General features: G+C 41.0%; 2 protein-coding genes and 13 non-coding genes across 15 annotated transcripts; all 15 read left to right on the forward strand.

Moving 5' to 3' along the window:
- Positions 1–5112: 5112 nt before the first annotated feature.
- ncbp3 (nuclear cap binding subunit 3) lies at positions 5113–12707 on the forward strand. The gene is made up of 13 exons (XM_012837789.3): positions 5113–5402; positions 6398–6463; positions 6661–6766; positions 7103–7228; positions 7473–7598; positions 7801–7994; positions 8490–8598; positions 9017–9116; positions 9904–10013; positions 10204–10525; positions 10733–10896; positions 11083–11316; positions 11572–12707. Exons 1-13 carry the CDS (start codon positions 5238–5240, stop codon positions 11862–11864), a joined length of 2115 nt encoding a protein of 704 aa, XP_012693243.2. The 5' UTR covers positions 5113–5237; the 3' UTR covers positions 11865–12707.
- Positions 12708–15882: 3175 nt separating this feature from the next.
- On the forward strand, positions 15883–15955 carry LOC116221643. The gene has a single exon (XR_004164239.1). It is a non-coding gene; the product is annotated as a small nucleolar RNA SNORD65 (small nucleolar RNA).
- A 236-nt stretch (positions 15956–16191) lies between these two features.
- On the forward strand, positions 16192–16266 carry LOC116221644. The gene has a single exon (XR_004164240.1). It is a non-coding gene; the product is annotated as a small nucleolar RNA SNORD65 (small nucleolar RNA).
- A 170-nt stretch (positions 16267–16436) lies between these two features.
- LOC116221645 lies at positions 16437–16511 on the forward strand. The gene has a single exon (XR_004164241.1). It is a non-coding gene; the product is annotated as a small nucleolar RNA SNORD65 (small nucleolar RNA).
- Positions 16512–16683: 172 nt separating this feature from the next.
- LOC116221646 lies at positions 16684–16758 on the forward strand. Its single transcript, XR_004164242.1, has one exon. It is a non-coding gene; the product is annotated as a small nucleolar RNA SNORD65 (small nucleolar RNA).
- A 170-nt stretch (positions 16759–16928) lies between these two features.
- Positions 16929–17003, forward strand: LOC116221647. Its single transcript, XR_004164243.1, has one exon. It is a non-coding gene; the product is annotated as a small nucleolar RNA SNORD65 (small nucleolar RNA).
- Positions 17004–17175: 172 nt separating this feature from the next.
- On the forward strand, positions 17176–17250 carry LOC116221649. Its single transcript, XR_004164245.1, has one exon. It is a non-coding gene; the product is annotated as a small nucleolar RNA SNORD65 (small nucleolar RNA).
- Positions 17251–17422: 172 nt separating this feature from the next.
- Positions 17423–17497, forward strand: LOC116221650. The gene has a single exon (XR_004164246.1). It is a non-coding gene; the product is annotated as a small nucleolar RNA SNORD65 (small nucleolar RNA).
- A 172-nt stretch (positions 17498–17669) lies between these two features.
- LOC116221651 lies at positions 17670–17744 on the forward strand. Its single transcript, XR_004164247.1, has one exon. It is a non-coding gene; the product is annotated as a small nucleolar RNA SNORD65 (small nucleolar RNA).
- Positions 17745–17914: 170 nt separating this feature from the next.
- Positions 17915–17989, forward strand: LOC116221652. The gene has a single exon (XR_004164248.1). It is a non-coding gene; the product is annotated as a small nucleolar RNA SNORD65 (small nucleolar RNA).
- Positions 17990–18161: 172 nt separating this feature from the next.
- Positions 18162–18236, forward strand: LOC116221653. The gene has a single exon (XR_004164249.1). It is a non-coding gene; the product is annotated as a small nucleolar RNA SNORD65 (small nucleolar RNA).
- A 168-nt stretch (positions 18237–18404) lies between these two features.
- Positions 18405–18479, forward strand: LOC116221606. Its single transcript, XR_004164210.1, has one exon. It is a non-coding gene; the product is annotated as a small nucleolar RNA SNORD65 (small nucleolar RNA).
- Positions 18480–18651: 172 nt separating this feature from the next.
- On the forward strand, positions 18652–18726 carry LOC116221607. Its single transcript, XR_004164211.1, has one exon. It is a non-coding gene; the product is annotated as a small nucleolar RNA SNORD65 (small nucleolar RNA).
- Positions 18727–18898: 172 nt separating this feature from the next.
- On the forward strand, positions 18899–18973 carry LOC116221608. Its single transcript, XR_004164212.1, has one exon. It is a non-coding gene; the product is annotated as a small nucleolar RNA SNORD65 (small nucleolar RNA).
- Positions 18974–20509: 1536 nt separating this feature from the next.
- Positions 20510–25848, forward strand: LOC105909181 (prenylcysteine oxidase-like). Its single transcript, XM_012837790.3, has 6 exons — positions 20510–21106; positions 21468–21674; positions 22225–22399; positions 22696–22907; positions 24114–24254; positions 24633–25848. The coding sequence occupies exons 1-6, from the start codon at positions 21004–21006 to the stop codon at positions 25295–25297; spliced, it is 1503 nt and encodes a 500-aa protein (XP_012693244.1). The 5' UTR covers positions 20510–21003; the 3' UTR covers positions 25298–25848.
- Positions 25849–26528: the final 680 nt, after the last annotated feature.

The raw sequence follows: 26528 nt of genomic DNA on the forward strand, positions 1-26528 counted from the left end.
CTTACGATCGGAAAAAACCTGTAACACTATAAATGTGTGTTCTAACACAGATGTTACTGTTTTTAAAAGGAAAGGTATACGCGCAAAGTAACCTGGGTCTATCATTTTTATAAAAAAAACTTAAAAAGAGAAATACATATGCTGAAAGTTACAACTAATACACTTTATGGAGAGGTTGGAGAGTTTTCTGGTATGAATGTTTATTGACAGTGGGCTTGTATTACCATACCCACTGGTATCTGCAGGGAATGGTGTTGTCAAGACCCAGATGTACAATTATAGTAGGGGAGAACGGGGTTGGTTGTCACACGGGTTGGTTGTCACACGCATTATATCTCGCCACCAGAAGGCGCTGCCACCGGAATTTTGGTATGGACATTTCCAGAATTGGGATCAGAGCTCAACTACATATTCTTCTCTGGAGTAAGACAGCTGAACTTGAGGTGATAGGACTTTTTGTGTTTTTCATGTCGAATTGATAATATTCAGCTCCTCAGTATTTTTCTTCTAGTCTTTTACACAATGGGTTTATAACAAAACAATTCTTACCCTTAAAAATTGTGATGGGAATTGGTTGTTAGCCTTGATCCTAGCAAGAAATTCCAGTTGGGGTTGGTTGTCACGTTCTCTTTTGCAACATTTTAACAAATAAATTACTAATCCTTGTGTTGGTGGATCGCTTCTGATCCTGGTCGAAAATGTACATAATTCTAGTTAACCAATATCCTAATGCAACGATTTCAAATCAAAATCGGAACAAACTCAAGCCAAATGGTATAGACGAGAATGTCACATGTGACAACCAACCCCTATGTTGGCAAAATCATGCATGGTGAGATTACCATTCCTTTCGCTCTTTTTTTTTTATAAAGAAACATGGGCAGAAACTTTACTCTGAAGACGAAGAAGGGCCAGACTCCACCAGATGTCATGATGAGGGCGATGAAATTAAATAACAAGTCCATCCGGAGCACTGCCAAGGACTTTGGTATAAATGACTGAACACTGGCAAGATATTGCTCAAAAATAAATGAAGAAGAAGTCCAACCATCCCTGCCAGTAGGCTATGTGAAAAAACGCCTAGTTTTCAGTGAGGAGCAGGAGCGTCAGCTGGAGGAATATGTAATAACTGCCTCATATATTTATTTGGGCCTCTCTCCCATCAAAGTCCTCAAACTGGCATACAGCTTTGCAGTGCACAATAATGTTGCTGTCCGCACAAACTGGACAGAGAAGGAGATGGCAGGGGCAGACTGGTTCGCTGGGTTTCTGAAGAGACACCCATCGCTTTCTATCAGGACCCCGGAGGCCACTAGCACGTGCCAGTGCATTTAATGAGCACATCGTGGGCCATTTCTTCACCAACTTGGAGGAGGTGATGGCTAGATACAAGTTTGAGCCCCAGTCGGTGTGGAATATGGATGAAACGGGTATCACCACTGTCCACAAGCCGAACAAGGTGGTAGCCAGGAGAGGCTACAAACAAGTCGGTCTTTGACCTCTACAGAGAGAGGAACCCTGGTAACACTCTCCTGTGCCATCTCCGCCACCGGGAATAGTATCCCCCCATTCTTCATCTTCTTCTTACAACTACTTTTTGGGATGCCATGCCTCCGGCTCCTCGATAACCACAGCTCGCACCTGTTGGTGGATGGGCTGAAGTATGCCAAGGAGAACGGGGTTGTGCTGTTCTGTCCTAACCTCCCCATTGCTCACACCGCCTGCAGCCTTGGTGTGCAATACTTTGCCTTACCTTGAGAAAGAAGATAACCCTTGACTTTGGATTGTGGACTTGTGGATGATAATTACAGTTGCTGTGCCTCTGCAGGTGAACTCAGCATTTAGGCTATATCTCTGTCAATCCAATCTAGGAGGTTGACGAGGTCCCTCATCTCAGAGCATTGAGAGGGGATTTAGAGATTAGCCAGCAAACAAGAATGGAACAGCTAATTCCATGTAAAACCCCTGTGACCATGGGCTTATTACACATGTGAAAGGTAAGGGTCAAAGTGACCACATGCTTTAGGGTGTCTGCACTGGCTGGATATCAGTCCACATCCACAAGTGCAGCAGATGCTCTCAAGCTCCACCCCAAAGGAAAGTATCCACACAGCGCACTTGACTCTTTATTCCGGGAGATCTGCAGTCTGCAGTTTTGTTCAGTCACAATACAAAAGACAATACGGGTTCATCATTTGTGTATTCCAGCTGCCTCTCTCACCCGAAAACATCAACTCGGCAACAACATCAAAATAATAATAATAAAGAGTAATAATAATTAAAAAAAATAAAAGAAATAATAAAAGAGAAGAATGATTAAGAGAAGCTCGTCGTGTGGGTTCATTTCGTTCATTTTCGAAAACTGCATTTTTTGATAAATTCACAGCGGAAATTCTCAGCAACGTACACTTTACCTATTCATAGATTGGAGCCTGCAGTCCAAGAGGAAATTGAGGCTATTCAGAAGGTTAATGTTTTGGCATAGAGTTGACCAATGTCTCACCAATGTCTCACCTTTATAACAAACCAAATTACATGAAAATCGGTTCATAATTGAGCAAGTTACAATTCTGCATATTTCTGTATAGTCTCCTTCTCTCAATACACCGCTGCCCGCTCCAATATGTTGACCACGCTCACGCACGTAAAAGCACAAACACGACATCTACCGTTTATATATGCTTCACACCACGTTCTAATTACCGACCGGCTGACCTAGACGCTGGCTCCCTTCAAAGTGCCTCAAAAGTCCGTCTATCTTCTCCGCGTCTTCATATTAATCCCCCTTTTCAAAATAAAAGTTATTAGTAGAAATATGACAGAAACTGACAGTCAGTCTTGATTTATGGTTTTATTGGAAATCTGTAGTTCAATCTGTGTTCAAAGTTAAAAATATACTATTAATCAACAGTATTTGAATTTAAATACACTTGCTGTGTTGATTCCACATTCATTCTGTGATTTTACATTTAAATATCCATTTTTACAAGCATCAGTCTTAAGAAGAAAAAAACACAATTAATCACAGCAAATTATTAATGCGATGAATTAGTTAACTTATTTACACTAGTCAATATACAAGTCATTATATATACAAATTGGGAGTTATACAATATAAGCAATACACTGAACTAAACAAGCATATAATGTCTTTATAATTTAAAAAATCCTAATATTTAATACAATATTACAACTACATTTACATTACTTAGGCTATAGTACAGAATTTGCAATATACCTTACATTAACTCATTAACTGGTGTACTAAGTGCACTGGTATACGATAACAATGTATTAAACTTTACTTAACTACCGGTATGTACATTTGAATGAAGTATTATTATAACTTCCTATCATTTCATAAACAATATACTTTTTTGTTGTTGTTGGAATTCAATCGTTCACGTACCTGCCTCTTTCAGTAAACATCCGTAGAGAAGAGACCGTAGACACTTCGGTCACCATGACGACTGCATCAGGTAAAATGTTATAAAAGCAATGAGATAACTTTGGATTCAAAAATCGATAGTTACAAAAATAAATAGTTTGCTGAATCTTAGCCTACTCTTTTTTCTCATCATTACACAAGTACAGTGCATATTATAGAGAGGGAGTAAAGTGAGGCCCATTGCTGCTTGGTGCAACAAAGTCTGAGGTGTATTGAACAGAGGAATTGTAAAGCACACTAAACCATTCTGGCTGCCAATGGAGCACCTATTTGCATCTTTAGGGTTGATTAAAGAAAAACTCAATGAGGGTCAACAATAGATAAGACTAGCTTTGGGCTTGACTGCACTGACTAGTATGCCTCCGCAGATGCTAATCATAGAAATGAAATATATGTCTGTGCAGTCTGTTTCATGCCTGTATTCCACGCCGCTGTGTTTGCTTACTACCACACTTTCACTAGCAGCGCTAAACTAGTTTAAAACCTCTCTAAAACAATGTAGTTGCTCTCAGCAACCATATCAAGTTGAATTAAGCGATAGGAATGCATCTAATCATGTGGCAGCCCTTTCCCTGCCAGTCACCACATGTATCCATATTATCCCGTGGCATAGGCCATAGCTCAATTATCTCATCCCAGATAGCAGCTGACATTAGAATGAACCTTACTGTCAGATGATGTCTAGATCAGGGGCATTGCTAGGAGTTGGAAACATTCCGGGGCTTATCCAAGACCTGTAGGTTGCACTCAGGGGTATTCTCCCCTGTGACCCCCCCCCCCCCCCCCCCTTAATTTTGGCAGCTAATTGAACCATTTTCATGCCGTTTGGGACAGAAGCAGTCTTAAGTCTAAAGATGGCCCATGGTGTACAGGGCCCGTCGTCTGTCTACCTCAAATTAACATTACCCCATTCATTATACTACGCTGGTTGCCTACATAAAGCACTTTTATGCTAGGTCACACACTGACATGGGACATGCACATCGCCATTTGGTTACCCATAGAAAAGGTTTTTATAGATAGAAATTACATTTCATGTGAACATCATACTGCATGAATATCAGAAAACAACGTCAGCCTTTGTTTGGTAGACTGAGGCTTAGATAGGCCCGAACGTGCTGGTTGGAGATTGATTTTAAACTGGGAGATATGGTGAGGGAATATGTGCATATAAAGAACTGTAGAAAAACAAAATGGTAACAGAAAGGCCTGTGTGCAGAGACGAGTGTCATGTAAGGTCAAGCAGAAAGGCCTGTTTTCGAAAATCATGACAGTGCAGTTTCTACAGGGGTAGGCTGCCGGGGACAGCCAAGTATTCACGAAGGGGTCTCTGTATAGGGGATGCCGACAAGTCAAGGACAGAACCTTCCTATAAATTGTAAACAGGGTATCAGTGTTTAGTTTTTGATTGGGAAAGCATAATGATAATACGACCGGAATTGTAGTATAAAAAGTAAGTGCACTGACTTTTGACAGAGATGCTCCATGGACCACCACTCAAATTGTCTGGAAGTCTGCAAGATTGAATAAACTTCAGTTCATCGCATTCAGTCGTCTGCCTATCATTGAAGTAGTAACTTTAAGATTTGAAGAAATGAGTTCGCTACAACAGAACAACAACAACAGAGGGGGAAAACAATCAATCTATCCAACAAGTGGTTTCCTGCTGAATACCTACATAGTCATCAGCATCGTTTTGAGTTGAGGACTGTGCGGCTTCAGCAGTAGGCGTGCCAGAATCTTGCCTTCCTTTTGTGAGGTAGCGAGACCGGTAGACAAGCAGTCTAGCATGGCGGCAGTTCGCAGCTTACGAGTGTCCGTCAAGCCAGAAAGCGCATCGGAATCAGATGCAGAATCAGACTCGGATAGGGATACTCGTGACCCCGAGCCCATGGAGGTTGAGGAGCAACTGGAAACTATTCCTGTACGCCGTTCTCTCAAGGAACTGTTGCCGGTGAGTTGATAAATGAGCTAGCTTGCTAACGTGCGTCGTGTAGTTAGCCAGGCCGCGCCATCCACGAACTACTATCACACATCTGACACAATCAGAGGACGTTGTAGGGGCAATAACTATCGATCATTATGAATTGCTTGACAATCCCAATAAACGGTTATTTTAGGCTCCGTGATTACTTAGGCTGTACATTGTTCAGTCGCCCCCCAAAAAACGACATGATCAGTTAACAAGCTAGACTTTGCTATCTAATTAGCTGAAGTTAGCTCATGCTAGCTTGTAGGTAAAAGCTTCAATTTAACCATTTCAACGTGCATTGAAAACAATCAGTGCTAGAGAGCGAAATGCGAAACGACATGTAACTGTGTGTAGGTAATTAGGGTTAGATAGTCGTTACTAAATGTGCTGAAACAACTGCGGGAGCTGGCGCAAATGCATTGTTTTGTGTGCAAGTTATGGTTGGTTATGAAATCTGGGTCTGGAACTAACAGTTAAGAAGTTGATTAACTGGGTTTTACGTTTGGATAGCTTACTCCTAGTTACTAGACTTAGCTACCACAAAAGCTTCAAAAAGCTCATTAACATAGTTTGCTAATCATATGTTACCAGGTAACATTTAATTGAGTAGGACACATAGCTTATTTCGTGTCCAATTAGCGCAGCCACGGTAACATAAAATAAATGTAATTTACACACAGTGAAGGCTAACGTTACGTTGTGACATTTGTTTATACTAGCCTCCTTGGCTTAACTTCACTAGCTAGCGACTGGTCTATACTGCGGGTGCAGATATTTAACCTAACTTTGTTAAAAACAAGTTAAGCATGGAGAGTGCTAGATCTTCTCCACCGTTCAACAGCTATTTCTGTAGAATTAACCCCAAGCTAGTGAGGGTACACTGGCTACATTCTGGGAAACGGCCTGGCTGGTTAATTGAGTGTTACACGCTTGTGACCAACAGAATTTGTTATATAATTGCTGTCGTGTTTCCACAGGATACCAGCCGAAGGTATGAAAATAAGGCTGGCACTTTCATCACTGGGATAGATGTCACTTCAAAGGTGAGTGAGGACTTAATCCTGTGTTGAATTTGTGTGTGAAGTGATTCTTGATGTGAATCTGAGTCTATCTGGGTTTCATTTTGAAGGTGTTGTAAGACAGGGAATACCTTTGACAATAGTTCTGCTCAGTATTTGGCCCCAGTGTTTATGAAGATTTTTGGCCCATTTTCAGTCCTAACACTGTCTCTTGCTTATAGGAGGCAGTGGAGAAAAAGGAGAAGAGAGCAAAGCGCTTCCATTTCCTTCCAGATGTTAACATAGCTCAGCGAACTGTTGTGCTGGACAAGGAGATGTTGAAGAAAGGTACATGTCTGTGTTCATATTTTGAAGTTGGAGATGGCAATAGATCAGGCAATCATCCATTTTCTCACATTTCAAACATTTATGGGGAGTTGCCAACATAAGCACACATCAGCTTAAAATGCCACTTGATATTGTGTTGGGATGGGAGGATATTTTCATGGCTTATAACCTGGAAGAGCACAGCATTAAGAATGTCAGTGTGTTGGTGTCTGTTTCAAGGTACTATTGGTACTGATGGGGAAACAACAATTGTGATTGTTTTGTTGTAAAAGTGTTTAAAGTATAAGCAGTGTGTCAATTTATCTCCTTCTGCTTTGTCTCCCCTTTTTATTGTAGCCATTCCAAATCTTCGATTGGAGGCTTTGTATGTAGCTGGGGTGGATGACATGAGCACCAAAGATATATTTGGATTTTTTAAGGAGTATCCCCCAGCCCATATCGAATGGATCGATGACCAATCCTGTAAGTGATTTACCATGTGGCTGTGTACTTTTCGTGATGCAATTTTTTTTTAAAGTGAAGCGTTACATAATTATCATTAAAAACATAACTACCTGATGAAACCAGGAATGACACAGGGTATCAGCAAATTCTGAGAGCCAGGCTGATAATTTGTCACAGCTGTCATGCTAAAGAGATAGAACCATGATGAAATTACATGCTGCTTTATCAGCTAAGAATTGGAATGTCTGTAATTGTTCCCCAGGCAATGTTGTGTGGCTTGATGATGTCACGTCCAGCCGCGTTCTCCTCAACACGAGCCACATGCCTGACCCAGAAGAGACAGCGAAAAGAAGCCAGACCAAACATGATGACCCTGAGGAGCACAAAGGTGTGCCAGAGTTGTGTGTGGTGTGATGATGTGTGCACAAAATAATGCAGTTAGCCAGATTTGCAATGATCACTCAGCATAATAGGCATTCTGCTACTCGTCCTCTGAATTTGGGCTTCTACGTAGAGTACAAATGATGCATTTTAATGGAAAGATCTCTGTGCAGCATAATATCTCTCTCTCCTGTGTGTTCTCTCATTAGCCCGCCGTAGGCGTGAGTCAAATGAGGTGGAGGAGGAGGAGGACGATGATGATGACGACGACGATGTGGAGGAAGGTGAAGTGGTTGACGAGCAGGAAACTGTGAAAGGAGACAAGAGCAGTGAAGAGAGCGATGGAAAGGCCAGCGACAGTGAGGAGGAGACAGAGAAGAAGCCAGTGCCAGAGAACTCTGAGGTAAAAAGAGAAACTGTGTGTGTCTGTTCACAAATGGTTGTGTGCGCACATTTATTTCAGCAAATCTAGGCGATACTTTGTAAAGTCATTTGTCCACGTTAACTGGCTGTCTTCTATGCTTCACCTCAATCGTTGCGAGGTTAAACGGCAACATTGACTTTGGTAATATGTATTCAAATGAGATTTACAGCACATAATGTGTACAGAGCAGTCTTGCAGCTGTTTTTTTTTATTCTGAGGCACTGGAGTATGATTTGTGTAATGGCACACACAGATTCTTATTTGCAACAAGCCACGTTTTACGCATATATGCTTACAACCTCCAAAAAATGTGGTTGAATACAGTCTGCATGTTACCATTGCGGTTTTTCAGTGGTGGTTGTCAAATTAACACATATGTTTTTAGTTTTTTATTATGTAAAACCCCTCAGTGTTTTAAGTTGGTTTCCTTATGAATGCTAATGTTTATGTGGACCATTTCTGTTTGGGTCACAGGCAGATGTGCTTTCTCCAGTGGAAAGAGATTCACTTTTGCGCAATGACTTGCGTCCTGCGAGCAAAGGCTTCAAAGGAAATGAGCTGTTTTTAAGGTTCGCCACTCAAGGTAAGATGCTTGTGTGTGAGATGGTTAGGGAGAGTAACATGAAGAATACAAAGAATCATGCAGGACCAAGAAATGGTTTGGAGTTGAGGATTTGATAAAAATCAGAAATGGGTTAATTGGCAAGTAGGATTTCACATGAAAGGAATTTGTCTTGGTCATGTGGCGCAAAACAAGTTAGGTGCATAAAGGAACGGGCATTTTTACCCAAAAGAAACATGAATGTAGATTATAAAAACCTGAATACAAGGAACTTCCTTGCAAAAAACTTTAATGGATAACGGCTGAGCCTACAATTGCTAACCTCTATGCCATTTAAGCTACAATGCAATAACCACACTGTCCATGAAGCACATGAGTAAGAATGTAAGGTATGGCTTTTATTACCATCACTGCAATTGTCATGTCTGCGTGTTATCAGATGACAAGAAAGAGCTTGGTGCTGCCAGACGAAGCCGGTATTACATGAAATATGGCAACCCAAACTATGGCGGCATGAGAGGCATTCTTAGTAATTCTTGGTAAGTCCTTCCCTATATTTGAACAAACTATGTACTGCACTAATTACAGGCCTTAAATACACCACTGCTTTGCGTGCCAGTTTAATATCAATGTACTGCATTTGTTACTGCTATATCATGCAGTTTTTAAAAGGGACCTATTATGCTTTTCTGGTTTTCTTCTTTCCTTTAGTGTGTTGTAAAGCTTTTTGTGCATGCAAAGTCGGTCTAGTTACAAAAGCCCAGAGTGCACGACAGAGGGAGCAACTCTCGCGCAGAAACTATTTTTTTCAGCAGTGCAAAACGGCTTGTTGGAATTCCAGTCTTGACATGATGACGCAATATCGTAACACAATCCATATTGCCCAATCAGAGCACACTGGGGTAATTGGGAGGTGGCGGCTTATAGACTGGAGCTCTAACAAAGTTTGTTTCAAACAGAGGGTGAATAGAGATGTTCAGCATGAGAAAAATAATGTGGTTTTGGATCATTGAAGCTTTTAGATCTATTCTAAAGGACCCCAAAAATTAAATTATGAGCATTGAAAATAGGCACAAGAGGTCCCCTTTAAAGGGTTTTAGATGCTTAGAACACTAGGCTCACCTCACTTCACTGGCAATTCTCAGAACCCCGTTCCTAAATCAAGAATACATGAATTAATTTGATTTGATAAGGTCTGGACTTCTGACATGTCATTTTAAAACATGATTATCCTTAAAGCCATGCCAATACCCATTTTAGCTATCTTATTCCAAAAGTATTTTTTGTTTGGGCTCACGGTCCCCCTATACTGTGTCATACCTACAGGAAGCGCAGATACCACAACAAGAGAATACAGAGAGACGTTCTGAAGACCAAAAAAACCCTTATAGGGGACAGCATGGGACATACACCACCCTATACACACAGGCACTCTGGTAAGAAGAATCTACAATCCATTCAATTGACTGTGATGGTATTTACGAACAGCTGAGTGTTTATAGGTAGAACTGTGACAGCAGTTTTCCACGGGTTAGGCGGTTCCACTGAATGTTATTAAATCAAATAAACTTAAGAAACACCAATTATCCAAAGGTTCCTGTTTCTGATCTCGCCTCTGCTTTCCAGCTGACCTGGTGAATTTACCAGAGGAACCCATAGAAGAGGAGGAAGAGGAGGAGGAAGAGGAAGGCGAGGTGGACATGGACGCAGATGATCGCGTGGTTGAGTACCGCATGGAGCGGGAACGGGAGAGGGAGAGGAACCTGCGCATTACAGGGTTAGGGGGCTCGCGCAGTCGCCCCGAAGGCCCCTCCTCGAATGCCTCTTCTGATTCGGACGAGATGGACTATGACCTGGAGCTGAAGATGATCTCCACACCATCACCAAAGAAGAGCATGAAGATGACCATGTATGCAGATGAAGTGGAGTCCAACCTGAAGACCATACGGTGAGTGGGATGCTATTCTGTTCTGTCATCTTGTGTTATTTTTTTTTTTATCATGTCATGGTCTTACTGAGTGTAAGCTGCTCTTCAATTAGCTACCCATTGGCAGTAAAGATGGTTGGTATGTTCTCAGAGTGCTGTATAAAATTACGACTTGCTTGAGATTGGGAAACTACATGCAATTTCTTTTTTCTCTTGCCTGTTTTCTAGACAATCTAGTTCAGGCAGTAGTGTACGGAGCAGGGTTTGGAGTGGAGCAGGAGACCGGACCAAATCTGCAGGGGAAAAGGTGACTGATGTTCGGCAGCTTCTGGAGGAGAAGAAGAGACAGCAGCAGAAACCACAGGCTGCAGCGGCCTCAAGTGGCAAGACAGGTATTCTTGTGATTTAACAGAGGGTATACGATCGGAATCATAGATCTAGAGTGAGAAACAAAAACACTGAATTTAGAGGAGGCTGGGTAGGTCAGAAATCAAGATGTATGGCAGTATAAGAGGGGGAAGATGTGAAATGTAATGTCTTATGCAGCCCGTGTGCACTTTTTGCCCTATGTCTACCAGACATGAGGCAGAGGCTGGGAAAGAGGCGACATTCCCCAGATAGGCGACATTCCCCAGATCGACGACATTCCCCAGATCGACGACATTCCCCAGATCGACGCCGTTCTCTGTCACCGCCTCGGAGGAGCCCGTCTCCTCGTCATGAGCCTGTTTCGGATGTGCACAGCCGACTGGGAGTGGCCAAACAAGACGCCCGAAACCTGTACCCCGAGTCGGCCAAAGACAAGAAAAGTGGTAGGTCCTCAGTCCTCTCACCAAATACCATTCTCCATCCAGAACTTCCATTGGTCTCTCTTGTGACTTTACTTGACCTAGGTATGAAGAATGTCTATTATCAATTCTGGATTGGTAAAGTAAAACCATAACCGTATCATTTCTAAATGAAGTACTAATATAATAAACATGGTAGATTGTTTTACAAGTATTGTACATATATTTGCAAAGGTGGGCACAAAGAATTGAACTCCTGTCTGTGGTGTCCCCTTACAGGAGGCCTTTGGAGTCGTTTGGGCCCATCTCACGACGGTGACCAGAGATCTACAGGCCCGGCTGGAAGGGCGACCTCCTCCAGCTCTCGGAGTATCCAAAAGCAAGGCAAACGTGAATCAGACGATGAGGTGGAGGAAGAGGACGACTCTCAACTGCAGAAGATGTGGGGCGCCATGATCAAGGAGAAGGAGCAACAGTCCAACAAGATGAAGAAGAGCCGACTGGACAACCTGCCCTCGCTGCAGATCGAGATCAGCCGAGACAGTAGTAACGGCTCGGACAGTGACTCTTGACTCTGTGTTCGTGTGTGTGTGTGCGTGATGTTTTATCGTCCGGCTCATAAGTGGCTGGGATTGTGCTCTGAAAAGGACAATGTAATTTATCAGAAGGCCATTTTAACTGCCTGTGCAGGTCGTGTTGCATACCATGGGACCTAGAGCTCTAATTTTTTTTTGTTATAAACAAAGATAGTTGAGTCATAATTGTCAGGGGATCAAATTTTGGTCAGCAGCCTGACATTTTTTTAAATGTCATAATTCTGTTGACCTGTTACATACTATGAAATGTGTTTCGAATAATTTTTTGTATTGAGGCCTGACATTTTTTTGTTTTGGTTTCCCCTCACACTCTACCATGCTCTTAAAGAGTTCATGACTCATGCTTTTCTATGGCTGTGGTGCTAGAATGTTGAGACAATGAGTGAATATTGTGGAAACTGTTTGTTTCTATCTGGCTGTGTAGTCAGCCAATTATTTGTTTGCTTAGATAAAAGTCTGACATTACATTGAGCCCCTTCGTATTGTTGCATATGGCTTCAATTTCGGTGTAAAAAAAAAAAAAGCACATACAACTGTAATAATTTATCAAGATGCCTCTACTACTCTGGCACCACCCAGTGAAACCCTGAACTTTTTTGTATTCATTCATTTAATTAATTCGTTCGTTTATGCAGGCAGTTACTGACTGGATAGTCTGGGTTGGAACTTGCGCTGGTTGACTGAAATTGACTTACGAGATTGCACGGATTTGTTGACCCCACCCTAAATATCAGTGTGTTTTCTTGAATAATTTTTGTATTATTCTCAAGTCTTCTCCTGACAACTTGTTTTGCTGCTGATAAAGTATTCAGAAATGAACTGTTGTGTCTGCTCATTTGTTTGAGATTCATGTAAAAGCTGTTGTTTACACAAACTAATTTACTAAGCACAAACTTCACTGTCTTAGTCGTAAAATAGGGCTTATGTTTCGGCTCAGTATCAAATTAACCATTTTTAATATGAGGGGTCATTTACAGGTGCATCTCAATAAATTAGAATATCATCAAAAAGTTGATTTATTTCAGTAATTTGATTCAAAAAGTGAAACTCATAGTATATAGATGCATTACACACAGACTGATGTATTTCAAGTGTTTTATTTCTTTTAATTTTGATGATAATAACTGACAATGAAAAAAAACCAAATTCAGTATCTCAGAAAATTAGAATATTGTGAAAAAGTTCAATATTGAAGACTCATGGTGTCACACTCTAATCAGCTAATTAACTCAAAACACCTTCAAAGGTTTCCTGAGCCTTTAAATGGTCTCTCCGTCTGGTTCAGTAGGCTACACAATCATGGGAAAGACTGCTGACCCTGCTCAAGGAGGGTAAGACACAAAAGGTCATTGCTAAAGAAGCTGGCTGTTCACAGAGTGCTGTATCCAAGCACATTAATGGAAAGTTGAATGGAAGGGAAAAATGTGGTAGAAAAAGGTGCACAAGCGACAGGGATAACCGCAGCCTTGAGAGGATCGTGAAACGAAGCCCATTCAAGAATTTGGGGGAGATTCACAAGGAGTGGACTGCAGCTGGAGTCAGTGCTTCAAGAGCCACCACGCACAGACGTGTCCAGGACATGGGCTTCAACTGTCGCATTCCTTGTGTCAAGCCTCTCTTGAACCAGAGACAATGTCAGAGGCGTCTTACCTGGGCTAAGGACAAAAAGGACTGGACTGTTGCTCAGTGGTCCAAAGTTCTCTTCTCAGATGAAAGTACATTTTGCATTTAATTTAGAAATCAAGGTCCCAGAGTCTGGAGGAAGAGAGGAGAGGCACAGAATCCAAGTTGCTTGAGGTCCAGTGTTAAGTTTCCACAGTCAGTGGAAACTTTAGTGGATGGTTTGGGTTGCCATGTCATCTGCTGGTGTTGGTCCACTGTGTTTTCTCGGGTCCAAGGTCAGCGCAGCCGTCTACCAGGACGTTTTAGAGCACTTCATGCTTCCCTCTGCTGACCAGCTTTATGGAGATGCGGATTTCATTTTCCAGCAGGACTTGGCATCTGCACACACTGCCAAACGTACCAGTACCTGGTTTAAGGACCATGGTATCCCTGTGCTTGATTGGCCAGCAAACTCGCCTGACCTATTGTGTATTGTGAAGAGGAAGATGCGAGACACCAGACCCAACAAAGCAGAAGAGCTGAAGGCCGCTATCAGAGCAACCTGGGCTTCCATAACACCTCAGCAGTGCCACAGACTGAACGCCTCCATGCCACGCTGCATTGCTGCAGTAATTCATGCAAAAGGAGCCCCGACCAAGTATTGAGTGTTGTACATGTTCATACTTTTCAGTAGTCCAACATTTCTGTGTTCAAAATTCTTTTTTTTTATTGGTCTTAAGTAATATTCTAATTTTCTGAGATACTGATTTGGGGGTTTTCATTAGCTGTCAGTTATAATCATCAAAATTAAAAGAAATAAACACTTGAAATAATATATGAGTTTCACTTTTTGAATCGAATTACTGAAATAAATACACTTTTTGATGATATTCTAATTTATTGAGATGCACCTGTATATGTTATGGTTTTGGCCTAACCACTGCTTCCATTTTTGTTTTCAGTTTTTTGTAAATGTATTACACACCCATATTTTACATGTTACACAATTTCTGAAACCTGTCAAACCGCAAAATCTTGCAAAACCATAACCTAATTCAAAGCAATTGAGTTTTCAATTTCATGAAACACGTTTTACAAAACATTACACACATAATTCACTTTCAGTGAGCCCCGGTACACTTGTGTGCCTTTTTTAAGCACTGCCCTTCAAGACTTAGCTGTTCCAAAGGAGGACATTGCTGTAAAAAGACCCAAATAGGAGGCTGGGTATCATTTTGGTTTACAGGGTTCTGAAAAACTGGGGGGGGGGATACGGGAATATGGGTGAAAAATAACTAATGTTGCTGCAATGCTTCTTATTAAGTGGGGACAAAATCCCCATGTTGGCCAATTTGTAGAAATACACTCCCAAGTAGCAAAAAGCATAATTTGGATGTACATTGGTGTTCAACAAAAACCGACGTGTGAACTACCTTCATCAAACGTGTTTTTGACACCAAGAGCACAATGATTTGCTTAATTGCAAGGAAAATTCCAATATGGGGTGCAAATGACCTTATAGTTTTAAGCGTCCAAATCTTTGCTATGACCTCCCTTTTGACAAGAGAGAGAAAACTGGAAATACTATTTTCAAACAGACAGGTGACTTCTGAAGCTGAACGTTTACTGGTTACCCAACTTGCGTACACGCTGTCGACGTCGCTTGAATAAGACGTCATACAAGAATTGTCATATTAGCAAGGCGTATGGGTTGGGTGAGTCTCTTGGCGTCCTGGGTAGCTTGTGCCTGGTGGTAGTCGTAGTGCTGTTCCTAATGCAGAGATGGCGAAAATGCATTTGATTTTATCCACATCTCTCTGTATTGTTTATGGGGTTAGTGTTGCCTTTACACACGACGCTTGGCGTGTAGGAACTTGATCGCAGTAACGACGTTTGGTTTTGAAGATCTAGAAGTTAGTTCAACACGTGGTACGGTCGCATGTATGCTGCATCAAGTAAGTGTATTTCATACAAGTGCAATCTGTAAAATATGCCTTTTAGATATGCAATGTGGGTGGATTACGACAAAAATATGCAACTTAACTATTTTCTTAGATGCATGGTTTGGCGCTTTTGTAACACAATGCAAAAATATTCGACCATGTTTTTTTTTTAGTTGAACTGAAGTTCTGTGTTAAATATGATAAACTTGAATAGGAAGTAATGATGCCATCTTATGCGACAAGTGACTTTCATTATTATTCAATGTGATCCATTTTGAGTTGGTGTTAACGCAGTATTGCATGACGCTGGTTTGTTTGATTTGTTGCAGTTGAGTCGATGTCCTGCACGAGGTTAAGAGCGCTGCACCAAAGCCAGGTAACTTTTTAACCTTTTTGTATTGTTTTTGTCTTTCTGTAAATTATTGTTTTGGTAATCTCAAACGAATGTATAGTGATGAAACCTAAACTGAAAGCTGGAATTACCGTCAGATTGTTCAGTGTTGATATTTCAGGTTCCTGAATGCTGTATCTAATCAGCGTTATAGCTTCATTGATTGTAGTTTTAGTTGTATTTAAATGTTTTAAATTATTATATATTTTTTTTTACATAAATTCACAGGCTATGCGCGTGAATTGTCACAACATATATGGCATCACAGGCCATAAGCATGAATCCGACAAACATACTTGGAGCCAATGCTACTTGCTGGTGAGTACTTACTGCGCCTCATGATATTCCAAAGCTTTATACTTGATCTATTTGATGATGAAACCCTAACTGAAAGCTGGAATTACCGTCAGATTGTTCAGTGTTGATAATTCAGGTTCTGAATGCTGTATCTAATCAGCGTTATAGCTTGAAGCTGTTGGTTGTATTAAAAATAAACAAATATATTTTTCACAGGCCATAAGCATGAATCCGACAAACATACTTGCAGCCAATGCTACTGGCTGGTGAGTACTTACTGCGCCTCATGATATTCCAAAGCTTTATAATTGATCTATTTGATGATGAAACCCTAACTGAAAGCTGGAATTACCGTCAGATTGTTCAGTGTTGATAATTCAGGTTCTGAATGCTGTATCTAATCAGCGTTATAGCTTGAAGCTGTTGGTTGTATTAAAAATAAACAAATGTATTTATTTCACAGGCCATAAGCATGAATCCAACAAACATACTTGCAGCCAATGCTACTGGCTGGTGAGTACTTACTGCGCCTCATGATATTCCAAAGCTTTATACTTGATCTATTTGATGATGAAACCCTAACTGAAAGCTGGAATTACCGTCAGATTGTTCAGTGTTGATAATTCAGGTTCTGAATGCTGTATCTAATCAGCGTTATAGCTTGAAGCTGTTGGTTGTATTAAAAATAAACAAATATATTTATTTCACAGGCCATAAGCATGAATCCGACAAACACTTGCAGCCAATGCTACTTGCTGGTGAGTACTTACTGCGCCTCATGATATTCCAAAGCTTTATACTTGATCTATTTGATGATGAAACCCTAACTGAAAGCTGGAATTACCGTCAGATTGTTCAGTGTTGATAATTCAGGTTCTGAATGCTGTATCTAATCAGCGTTATAGCTTGAAGCTGTTGGTTGTATTAAAAATAAACAAATATATTTATTTCACAGGCCATAAGCATGAATCCGACAAACATACTTGCAGCCAATGCTACTGGCTGGTGAGTACTTACTGCGCCTCATGATATTCCAAAGCTTTATAATTGATCTATTTGATGATGAAACCCTAACTGAAAGCTGGAATTACCGTCAGATTGTTCAGTGTTGATAATTCAGGTTCTGAATGCTGTATCTAATCAGCGTTATAGCTTGAAGCTGTTGGTTGTATTAAAAATAAACAAATATATTTATTTCACAGGCCATAAGCATGAATCCGACAAACATACTTGGCGCCAAAGCTACTTGCTGGTGAGTACTTACTGCGCCTCATGATATTCCAAAGCTTTATACTTGATCTATTTGATGATGAAACCCTAACTGAAAGCTGGAATTACCGTCAGATTGTTCAGTGTTGATAATTCAGGTTCTGAATGCTGTATCTAATCAGCGTTATAGCTTGAAGCTGTTGGTTGTATTAAAAATAAACAAATATATTTATTTCACAGGCCATAAGCATGAATCCGACAAACATACTTGGCGCCAAAGCTACTTGCTGGTGAGTACTTACTGCGCCTCATGATATTCCAAAGCTTTATACTTGATCTATTTGATGATGAAACCCTAACTGAAAGCTGGAATTACCGTCAGATTGTTCAGTGTTGATAATTCAGGTTCTGAATGCTGTATCTAATCAGCGTTATAGCTTGAAGCTGTTGGTTGTATTAAAAATAAACAAATATATTTTTCACAGGCCATAAGCATGAATCCGACAAACATACTTGCAGCCAATGCTACTGCCTGGTGAGTACTTACTGCGCCTCATGATATTTCAAAGCTTTATACTTGATCTATTTGATGATGAAACCCTAACTGAAAGCTGGAATTACCGTCAGATTGTTCAGTGTTGATAATTCAGGTTCTGAATGCTGTATCTAATCAGCGTTATAGCTTGAAGCTGTTGGTTGTATTAAAAATAAACAAATATATTTATTTCACAGGCCATAAGCATGAATCCGACAAACATACTTGGCGCCAAAGCTACTTGCTGGTGAGTACTTACTGCGCCTCATGATATTCCAAAGCTTTATACTTGATCTATTTGATGATGAAACCCTAACTGAAAGCTGGAATTACCGTCAGATTGTTCAGTGTTGATAATTCAGGTTCTGAATGCTGTATCTAATCAGCGTTATAGCTTGAAGCTGTTGGTTGTATTAAAAATAAACATATATTTTTCACAGGCCATAAGCATGAATCCGACAAACATACTTGCAGCCAATGCTACTGGCTGGTGAGTACTTACTGCGCCTCATGATATTCCAAAGCTTTATACTTGATCTATTTGATGATGAAACCCTAACTGAAAGCTGGAATTACCGTCAGATTGTTCAGTGTTGATAATTCAGGTTCTGAATGCTGTATCTAATCAGCGTTATAGCTTGAAGCTGTTGGTTGTATTAAAAATAAACAAATATATTTATTTCACAGGCCATAAGCATGAATCCGACAAACATACTTGGCGCCAAAGCTACTTGCTGGTGAGTACTTACTGCGCCTCATGATATTCCAAAGCTTTATACTTGATCTATTTGATGATGAAACCCTAACTGAAAGCTGGAATTACCGTCAGATTGTTCAGTGTTGATAATTCAGGTTCTGAATGCTGTATCTAATCAGCGTTATAGCTTGAAGCTGTTGGTTGTATTAAAAGTAAACAAATATATTTATTTCACAGGCCATAAGCATGAATCCGACAAACATACTTGGCGCCAAAGCTACTTGCTGGTGAGTACTTACTGCGCCTCATGATATTCCAAAGCTTTATACTTGATCTATTTGATGATGAAACCCTAACTGAAAGCTGGAATTACCGTCAGATTGTTCAGTGTTGATAATTCAGGTTCTGAATGCTGTATCTAATCAGCGTTATAGCTTGAAGCTGTTGGTTGTATTAAAAGTAAACAAATATATTTCTTTCACAGGCCATAAGCATGAATCCGACAAACATATTTGGAGCCAATGCTACTTGTTGGTGAGTAGTTACTGCGCCTCATGATATTCCAATGCCAAAGCTTTATGCTTGATCTTGTTGATGATGAAACCTAAACTGAAACTTAAACTTTTTTTTTTCTTTACAGGAAATGCGTCCGTGCATCCCCTGATTCGTGGTATTTAACTCCATGGGATAATTTGGAATGCTGTGGTTGACCTACAATAAATTGATGGAGGAAATTTGTAAATGTGTCTTATTAAAAAAAAAAAAAAAAAAAAGAGTTTTGCTGTTGCACTAAAAGGCCTTGTCTGCTGTTTTTATTTGGCCAAATTATGTCATTACAATCATTTGATTCAGCGTAAGTGTGCACGTACAGAGCTCTTTAATTTAAGTCGTGGTCATACTGCGTAGAGTTTGGAGCTATGCAGGACCAAGAGGCCAGGCAGAATTTGAGTAAATCCTGGGAATGTGATGGAAGGAACTATCCTTTATTTCAGTCCTATTGGTAGTGTACTCTGCATTGCCTTAATTCAGTTTGGTTTATCGGTGCAGAAATGCATGTTAACATTTATCTAGCAGTAACTTAAGCCTTTGGCTTTGAACTGTATTACATCAATTAAATGATAACAAGTCTAGGAAGTTCTCTGTTCATGTTGCTGCAGGGCACCTTGTAAAGAACAGTACGTAAAGGTAACATATATTGCCTCTTGATTACAAGAGGACCAATATACAAAACGAGCTTTGATTGGTGTAGTGACCTGGTGAGATCCTTTTTGTAGTAGTCTATAAATGTGCTCTAAGTTGTCACACTTGGGTGCTGGCACCCCTTATTTATAACCATGAAGTGCATTGTCAAAGATCTAGACCAAAAGAACTGCATTGGAAGTGTCCCAAGTCACCTGGTTCACAACATCAGTAGGAATACAGGAAATTGCTGAATCATCAATGCCCATCAAATGTCCCTGTGGCTTCAGAGTCGCAGATTATGCATGGTTTAAGAATGAGCTGGCTAAAATGGGTAGCATGTGTATCCATTGTACTCTTCTCGGGCTTACGCTCTCTGATGATGGATCAACCTTGTGGATCAATAAAGTACTCTTGAATCTACATTGAAATGCAATACAACGGTGTCATCTCATTGGTCTATGTTCTGTGACTAGGGAGGCTCACTGTTGAAAAACAATAAGTGAAGCAAATGTCTATCCAAGTTTCTTTGACAGCAGCAGTTATGAAATGCGCATCAACAAATTTAACTCACAGAAGGTTTGAAAATAGATGTGTTATCATAGTGACACAGGACTAGTCACTGTTTTATACAGGACCAGTAAATATACTGTACAACGGGACAGTTTGTAGGGCATTGTACCCATTTCTGCACCTGAAACGGATTTTCTCAGATTTTCTGTTCAGTGTGGCCCTGTCCTATTGGCCCATAAACCATTGTCACTCATCACTCTATGCTCTTTCTCTCTTGTATCGATGGGCAAGTTTCTTGCCATTTGTGCTCTTTGTCTTCATTTGTAGTTCTCCGCTTATCAAGAACGTCTTTAATTTGCCACCTCTGCAGTCCCGTTGAAACATCAGAACTTAGACTTGGCCTACCCAATTTGAGCTCAGTTTCTGGTTTGGCCAATGCAAGTCGGTCCCACCCATCCCGGAAAAGATTATCGCACGCAGTTTTATTGGCTCTGACATCGTATGTGGAATCAGGCGCTCGTGTTGTGTTACCGTATGGTTGTCAAACCCTGAAAGTGAGCGGCATTATTTTTTTTCACCGAGCTGATTAGACGACTTCCTGGATTTCGCAGCGGTCATCGGTTTCCAGATATTCAGAGCCATAGCGACTGAACCGAGGACCCGATGACTGAACCTGTTCAAACCATCATCGATAGCATTAATCTAACTCGGAGCTGACTGCCCAGTTTCATCCGGTTTTACGCTCAACGATGAACCAATGGCTACTGTTATATCTGCAGATATTAACGTCTATTTGTGTGCTTGGAGACTCGGGGTTTGCACAACTTGATGGTGCACCACCATCCAAAATTGGTGAGTAGTCTGCGGGTCAGGCTAACGTTATGCTAACTAGACTTGGTTCGTTCCATAGCAATCAAAGCGTGCAGTTGCTTTTAATTCGAAATTCTAAAGGCCAAGTCAAATGATTATATGATTACATGGTTCACGATCCTTCAGATAGAATCAGATATATCCTATATACAGTGCACGTGTATTCGATTATGATATCATCTGTCATACCCACTTGCACCAGACAAGCCTGTATGTTGTTTTTGGTTTAATATTAGTAAAACAGTGATGTGATGAAGAACTTCAGCAATCAGTCCTATAGTCACTACCATGCCAAAACCTTTAATTGATTTCCCCCTCGTTCGTTCTTCTTGTATATCTGTAGCGGTGGTCGGGGCTGGAATTGGAGGGACAGCGACAGCACATTTCTTACGGCAGCATTTTGGGCCAGAGGTACGCATTGATGTCTTTGAAAAGGGAACTGTCGGCGGTCGGTTGGCAACAGTCACGGTCAATCACCACGACTATGAGTCCGGTGGATCCATCATCCATTCTCTTAATCTGCACATGCAAAACTTCGTCAAACAAATTGGTACGTTCATGTATGTATTTGTAAACGTAATCGGATGTGTTGTACGATCCACTTATTTCTGTGTCTTAAACCAAGAGAGGGGCAATCATTTCTGATTCATTAAGAGTTCAGAACAAAGAGAGTTTACAGATATTGTACTACTTTGAGTAATTGTGCAATCTATTTTCTTGTTTCCTGTGCCTCATGAGTATTACACCAACTTTCAGAATGACTAAATATACAGTGTTCCTTGCCAAAGTCGTTTATAAGATAAGAGTATTATTATTGTTATTGTATTATTATTCATAATAATAATCATTATTATTATTTTAATCATGCATTTTATTTAATGGTGCCTTTCATGACACTCGAGGTCTCAGTGAGTGAGTATGCATTGTGTAATGGAATCAAGCCAATGCTTGGTGCTTTCATACATGGTTCTGTTTTTGGAAATACAAAAAAAGGCAACAATGTACCAAGAGTGTGTAGGACTATGTGACACCAGTGACATGTGTTTTCAGTTTTGAGTTCCTCCTGGTTAGGCGTCATGAATGTCAATATGATTCACCAGGGCTGAAGTACAGGAAGAATGTTGCAGGAAAAACGGCTGTATTCAACGGCAAGGAGTTCATCCTGGAGGAGACTGACTGGTACCTCCTTGACCTCTTCCGCCTGTGGTGGCGCTATGGGATCAGCTTCATACGCCTGCAGATGTGGGCTGAGGAGATAATGGAGAAGTTCATGAGGTGAGTGGAGAAAGAGGGTGGAGGAGATCATGGAGAAGTTCATGAGGTGAGTGGAGAATGAGGGTGGAGGAGATCATGGAGAAGTTCATGAGGTGAGTGGAGAATGAGGGTGGAGGAATAAGAATTCCCAGTGAATGGAACTTGTAGCAGTCAGATGTCCTCCCACGACTCTCCTTCTTGTCTCCCCCCCCCCCCCCCCCAAACTGATCTACTATACAATATCTACAATATCTACTGAATCTGATACCTCCTTTCTCTCCCCCCCCCCCCACACACACACACACACCTCTGCACAGGATCTATAAATACCAGGCTCATGGCTATGCCTTCAGCTCAGTGGAGGAGCTGCTGCACTCTCTGGGAGGCTCAGGGTTTCTCAACATGACCCAGCGTCCTCTGTCTGAGTCACTTCTGGAGCTCGGCGTATCCCAGCGCTTCATTGACGAGGTCATTGCCCCCATCATGATGGTCAACTATGGCCAGAACATCAGCATCCCTGCATTTGTAGGTAAGAAGTCAGGTGGTGTTACTCTGCAGATCTATCTGTAGTCTGTTGTAGAGTAAACTTGCAGAGACATTCTATGGAGCTAACATACTCATATATTATTATCTCTCTATACCCCATGTTCATATTTGGATAGCACAAGAGTATATTTATATTTATTTACTCAGCAGCTGCTTGAAGTTTACAGTACAGTGTACATGTATGTCTCCTATGTGGGAGAGAGTGTACGGTTACCAGGGTTTCTGTCAGGACTTTTTTCTTGCTGGTTCAGTGTCCAGAAATAATTTATTTTATTTTATTACAAATTTGAAACTTACCGTCACTTTTCAAGAACAGCGGATGTTATAAATGCAAATATAATGTATACCTAGCTAGGGTGCTGAAAGAATGACAATGACCTGAAGTCAGTTTGACTATTTTACTTAACAGTATCGATTAAGCAAAATGAGCAATAACTGAGCAAAACCTCAACTTTAGCTGCTAGGCTATTATGAAACATCTGTAACATCTGTAGCCTGTTTGAAAAAAGGCTTCATGACATCATATGTAGCCTATAGGCTACAAGGTTACATTTTATTTTCCCCTTCATTTCAAATTTCACTGCCTGCCCTAAAAAAGGACAGCTCTCGGAAAGGAATGGAGCCATAAGATCTGGTCACCTTCAAAGAGCCGTTATACCCATCGCTGACACTCTGACACTCTTCTAAATCAAGGGAGGAGTTGTGAACAGTTGTGGGATCAAAATGCAAGGTTGTCAGGACAAACTTAGCAGAAACACGCAATGACATTGCAACAAATGCGAATTCATGCTAATACATGCATTTTTCGTATTAAAACATTGGAAACCCAGCTACTCTCTCTGCTTGACAGACAAAACACAGGCACTTTAGCCAGTGTAGCCCAGTCGAGTTACAGCTTGCTTAACTCAAGCACCTTGTGAAAAAACTGAAACTGAGTGTCGCCATCCGCTTGCCACCAATGAAAGGTGTGGCAGCTGATTCAGTCGCAACTCTAGGGGAAGTCGCAATCTTTTGGTGAAAATAAAGTAATACAGGCTGTTTCGTTGTCAAAACACAAATGTCCTGTTTCGGGATAGCCTAAATTATATGTTTACCAGTCAAGCACCGGTAATTACAGGCTAATGGAAACCCTGGGTTATATCTCATATTTAGTGCTAAGAGCAGCATGCCTTTTTTTTCCTTTTCCCAGGAGCGGTGTCTCTTGCAGGGGCTCAGGCCAACCTGTGGGCAGTGGAGGGGGGCAATAAGCTGGTCTGCTCAGGGCTGCTAAAGCTGGCAAAAGCAAACCTCATCCAGGCACAGGTCAACGCCATATCCCCTCAGGCTGCAGGTTTGCAACTCAAGCCACTCTGACTGTCACTGCTGATGTTTTACATAGACGTACCATGTTGTGGGTATGGTGATGGATGCCATACACAGTGAAAGCATGTGATTTATTCCTGTAGAATTCCGGTGCATGTTTTCATTGATTTTCACTTTCGCACATACTTTGATATCATGATACTTCTGGGAAAATAGAAGCAAACTGTTCACACAGTTAAAACATTTGAACACTAATTTCAAAGGCTTGATCGCACTGTTCAATACTGTTCTCATCACATGTCAATACTTGAGTATACTAGGTATACTATGTACCTGATGTGACAGTTGATTATATTCTAATGAGACAATTTGGATGTGAAACGGGTTTTGCTGTTTTGTTTAACAGAAGGAGAGTCAACTCAATATCGTCTCAGCTACTCCACCCAGATGGAGAAGCAAACGGAAGTGTATGACATCGTAGTGGTGGCCACACCCCTCCAACCTAGCGTGGGCTCTGGCATCTCCTTTGAGGGTTTTGATCCCCAGCCCCCCGTCATCGCCGGAGCGTACCACCACACCGTCGCCTCCATCGTCCACGGCTACCTTAACTGTTCCTACTTTGGCTACCCGGATCCCAAGCTCTTCCCTTTCGCCAGCGTCCTGACCACAGATGCACCTGGGTTGTTCTTCAACAGTGTGGCCAATGTCTGTCCAGTGAACATCACTGCTGGCTTCCGCCGCAAGCCTCCGCAAGAGGCTGCTGTCTACAAAGTGTTCTCCCAAGAGCCCTTGGGTAAGAAGGAGCTGAAGACACTGTTCAAGTCGTACTACTCAGTGCAGGTAACAGACTGGCAGGCCTACCCTCACTACTGGAGCACCCAGGAACTCCCACCAGTCATCTTGCATGATGGACTCTACTACCTCAACGGTATTGAGTGGGCAGGCAGCGCCATGGAGATGAGCTCTGTGGCGGCAAAGAACATCGCCTTGCTTGCATACCACCGTTGGAGCCGCCAGGTCGAGATGATTGACCAGAAGGACCTAATGCACAAAATCAAGACCGAACTGTAACCAGTGTCCATTACAGACACAACGTTTTGGAGAGCTGGTGGTAATGGTGTGTGTGTGTGTGTGTGTGTGTGTGTCTGTTACTGAAGATTTGTCAGAAATCTGAATAACATCTCATAATACGATAAAGACAAAAACAGTGGTATTTCAGAGCCTTTCATATGTAAATGTTCCTTTAACAGTCTCATTGAGTCTGAAACTATAGTGGGTGGGTTTTTTTGTTTTGTTATTTTAGTCAAACAGGCATTTGACACCTTTTGGTTACGGAACTAGATATGTATTTAAAAAAATGTCAGACCTACTAAATGATCGTGGTGGCATGATGGCACTGCTATTTAAGTGTTTCAGTTAACACCAATAATTCAGTATTTGGTATACCACTGTATTTCAAATTATTTATTTGAATTTATTTATTAACTCTGTTCAATGTTGATGAGCTTTTTGAAAGGCACATAGATTTTTGAAGGTGTTTCTGATGCTGAGCTGGGTGTTTGTTTTGGTTTGATTGTTTGAGAGAAAGCTTACTGGAATAAATGTGTTTGTTATTTTTTTAATTATTATTATTATTGGGGAGGGGATACTATATTTCCATAACTATTCTTACATATGGGCCTGTGTTATGGAAAATGGCAGGTCTTGCTGTTTCTTCATTAGTAGAGTAAGGTACTAAAAATGGCAAATTTATAGGTTTGATTCACGGTGAACAGTGTGCTGAATACTATGAAAACTAAAGGCCGAAATATACTTCTACGACTTCGTTACTCCGTGGTCACGCAGTTGCTTCGACGGACTCGTTTTCATTTATGGTTCTACGGCGTTTGAGGGTGTTGTAAAGCATTGATACTGATGTATTGACGGAGTCGGATAGTTACAAAATTTGGGAAGTGCACATCAGTCCACGGAGAGGTGCTCGGAGAGTGTTTGCAACGTCGGAGAGGGCTCTCTGTGTCTCCGTGTGTCTGTAAACGGACAACCATAAATTGCGCTTAAGTCCCTGTACGACCTGAACTGATGACTCAGTGAATTAATTATACTTAGCAGGTAATTTAATTTAGAGTTGAGATAAGATAAGATAAACTTGTATTAATCCCGTGAGGGAAATTCAGGTGTTATAGCAGCAAGGTAGTAGGAATAGAAATCAAGTATATACATAAACATCAAAATAAATGAATACAAAGAATAAGAAATAAAATAAATAGATCACATAGTAAAACTCCGCTGGCGTAAATGACAT

Source organism: Clupea harengus, chromosome 8, assembly GCF_900700415.2.
Source record: "Clupea harengus chromosome 8, Ch_v2.0.2, whole genome shotgun sequence".
NCBI classification, from domain to species: Eukaryota; Metazoa; Chordata; class Actinopteri; order Clupeiformes; family Clupeidae; genus Clupea; species Clupea harengus.

What these genes read in the sequence shown, in the direction of transcription:
- ncbp3 (XM_012837789.3), top strand. Translation starts at nt 5,238, where the DNA reads ATGGCGGCAGTTCGCAGCTTACGAGTGTCCGTCAAGCCAGAAAGCGCA. An exon ending in CTCTCAAGGAACTGTTGCCG is followed by an intron (nt 5,403 to 6,397) that starts GTGAGTTGATAA and finishes GTGTTTCCACAG; the next exon opens with GATACCAGCCGAAGGTATGA. An exon ending in CAGTGCCAGAGAACTCTGAG is followed by an intron (nt 7,995 to 8,489) that starts GTAAAAAGAGAA and finishes TTTGGGTCACAG; the next exon opens with GCAGATGTGCTTTCTCCAGT.
- LOC105909181 (XM_012837790.3), top strand. Translation starts at nt 21,004, where the DNA reads ATGAACCAATGGCTACTGTTATATCTGCAGATATTAACGTCTATTTGT. An exon ending in AAACTTCGTCAAACAAATTG is followed by an intron (nt 21,675 to 22,224) that starts GTACGTTCATGT and finishes ATGATTCACCAG; the next exon opens with GGCTGAAGTACAGGAAGAAT. An exon ending in ATAATGGAGAAGTTCATGAG is followed by an intron (nt 22,400 to 22,695) that starts GTGAGTGGAGAA and finishes ACCTCTGCACAG; the next exon opens with GATCTATAAATACCAGGCTC.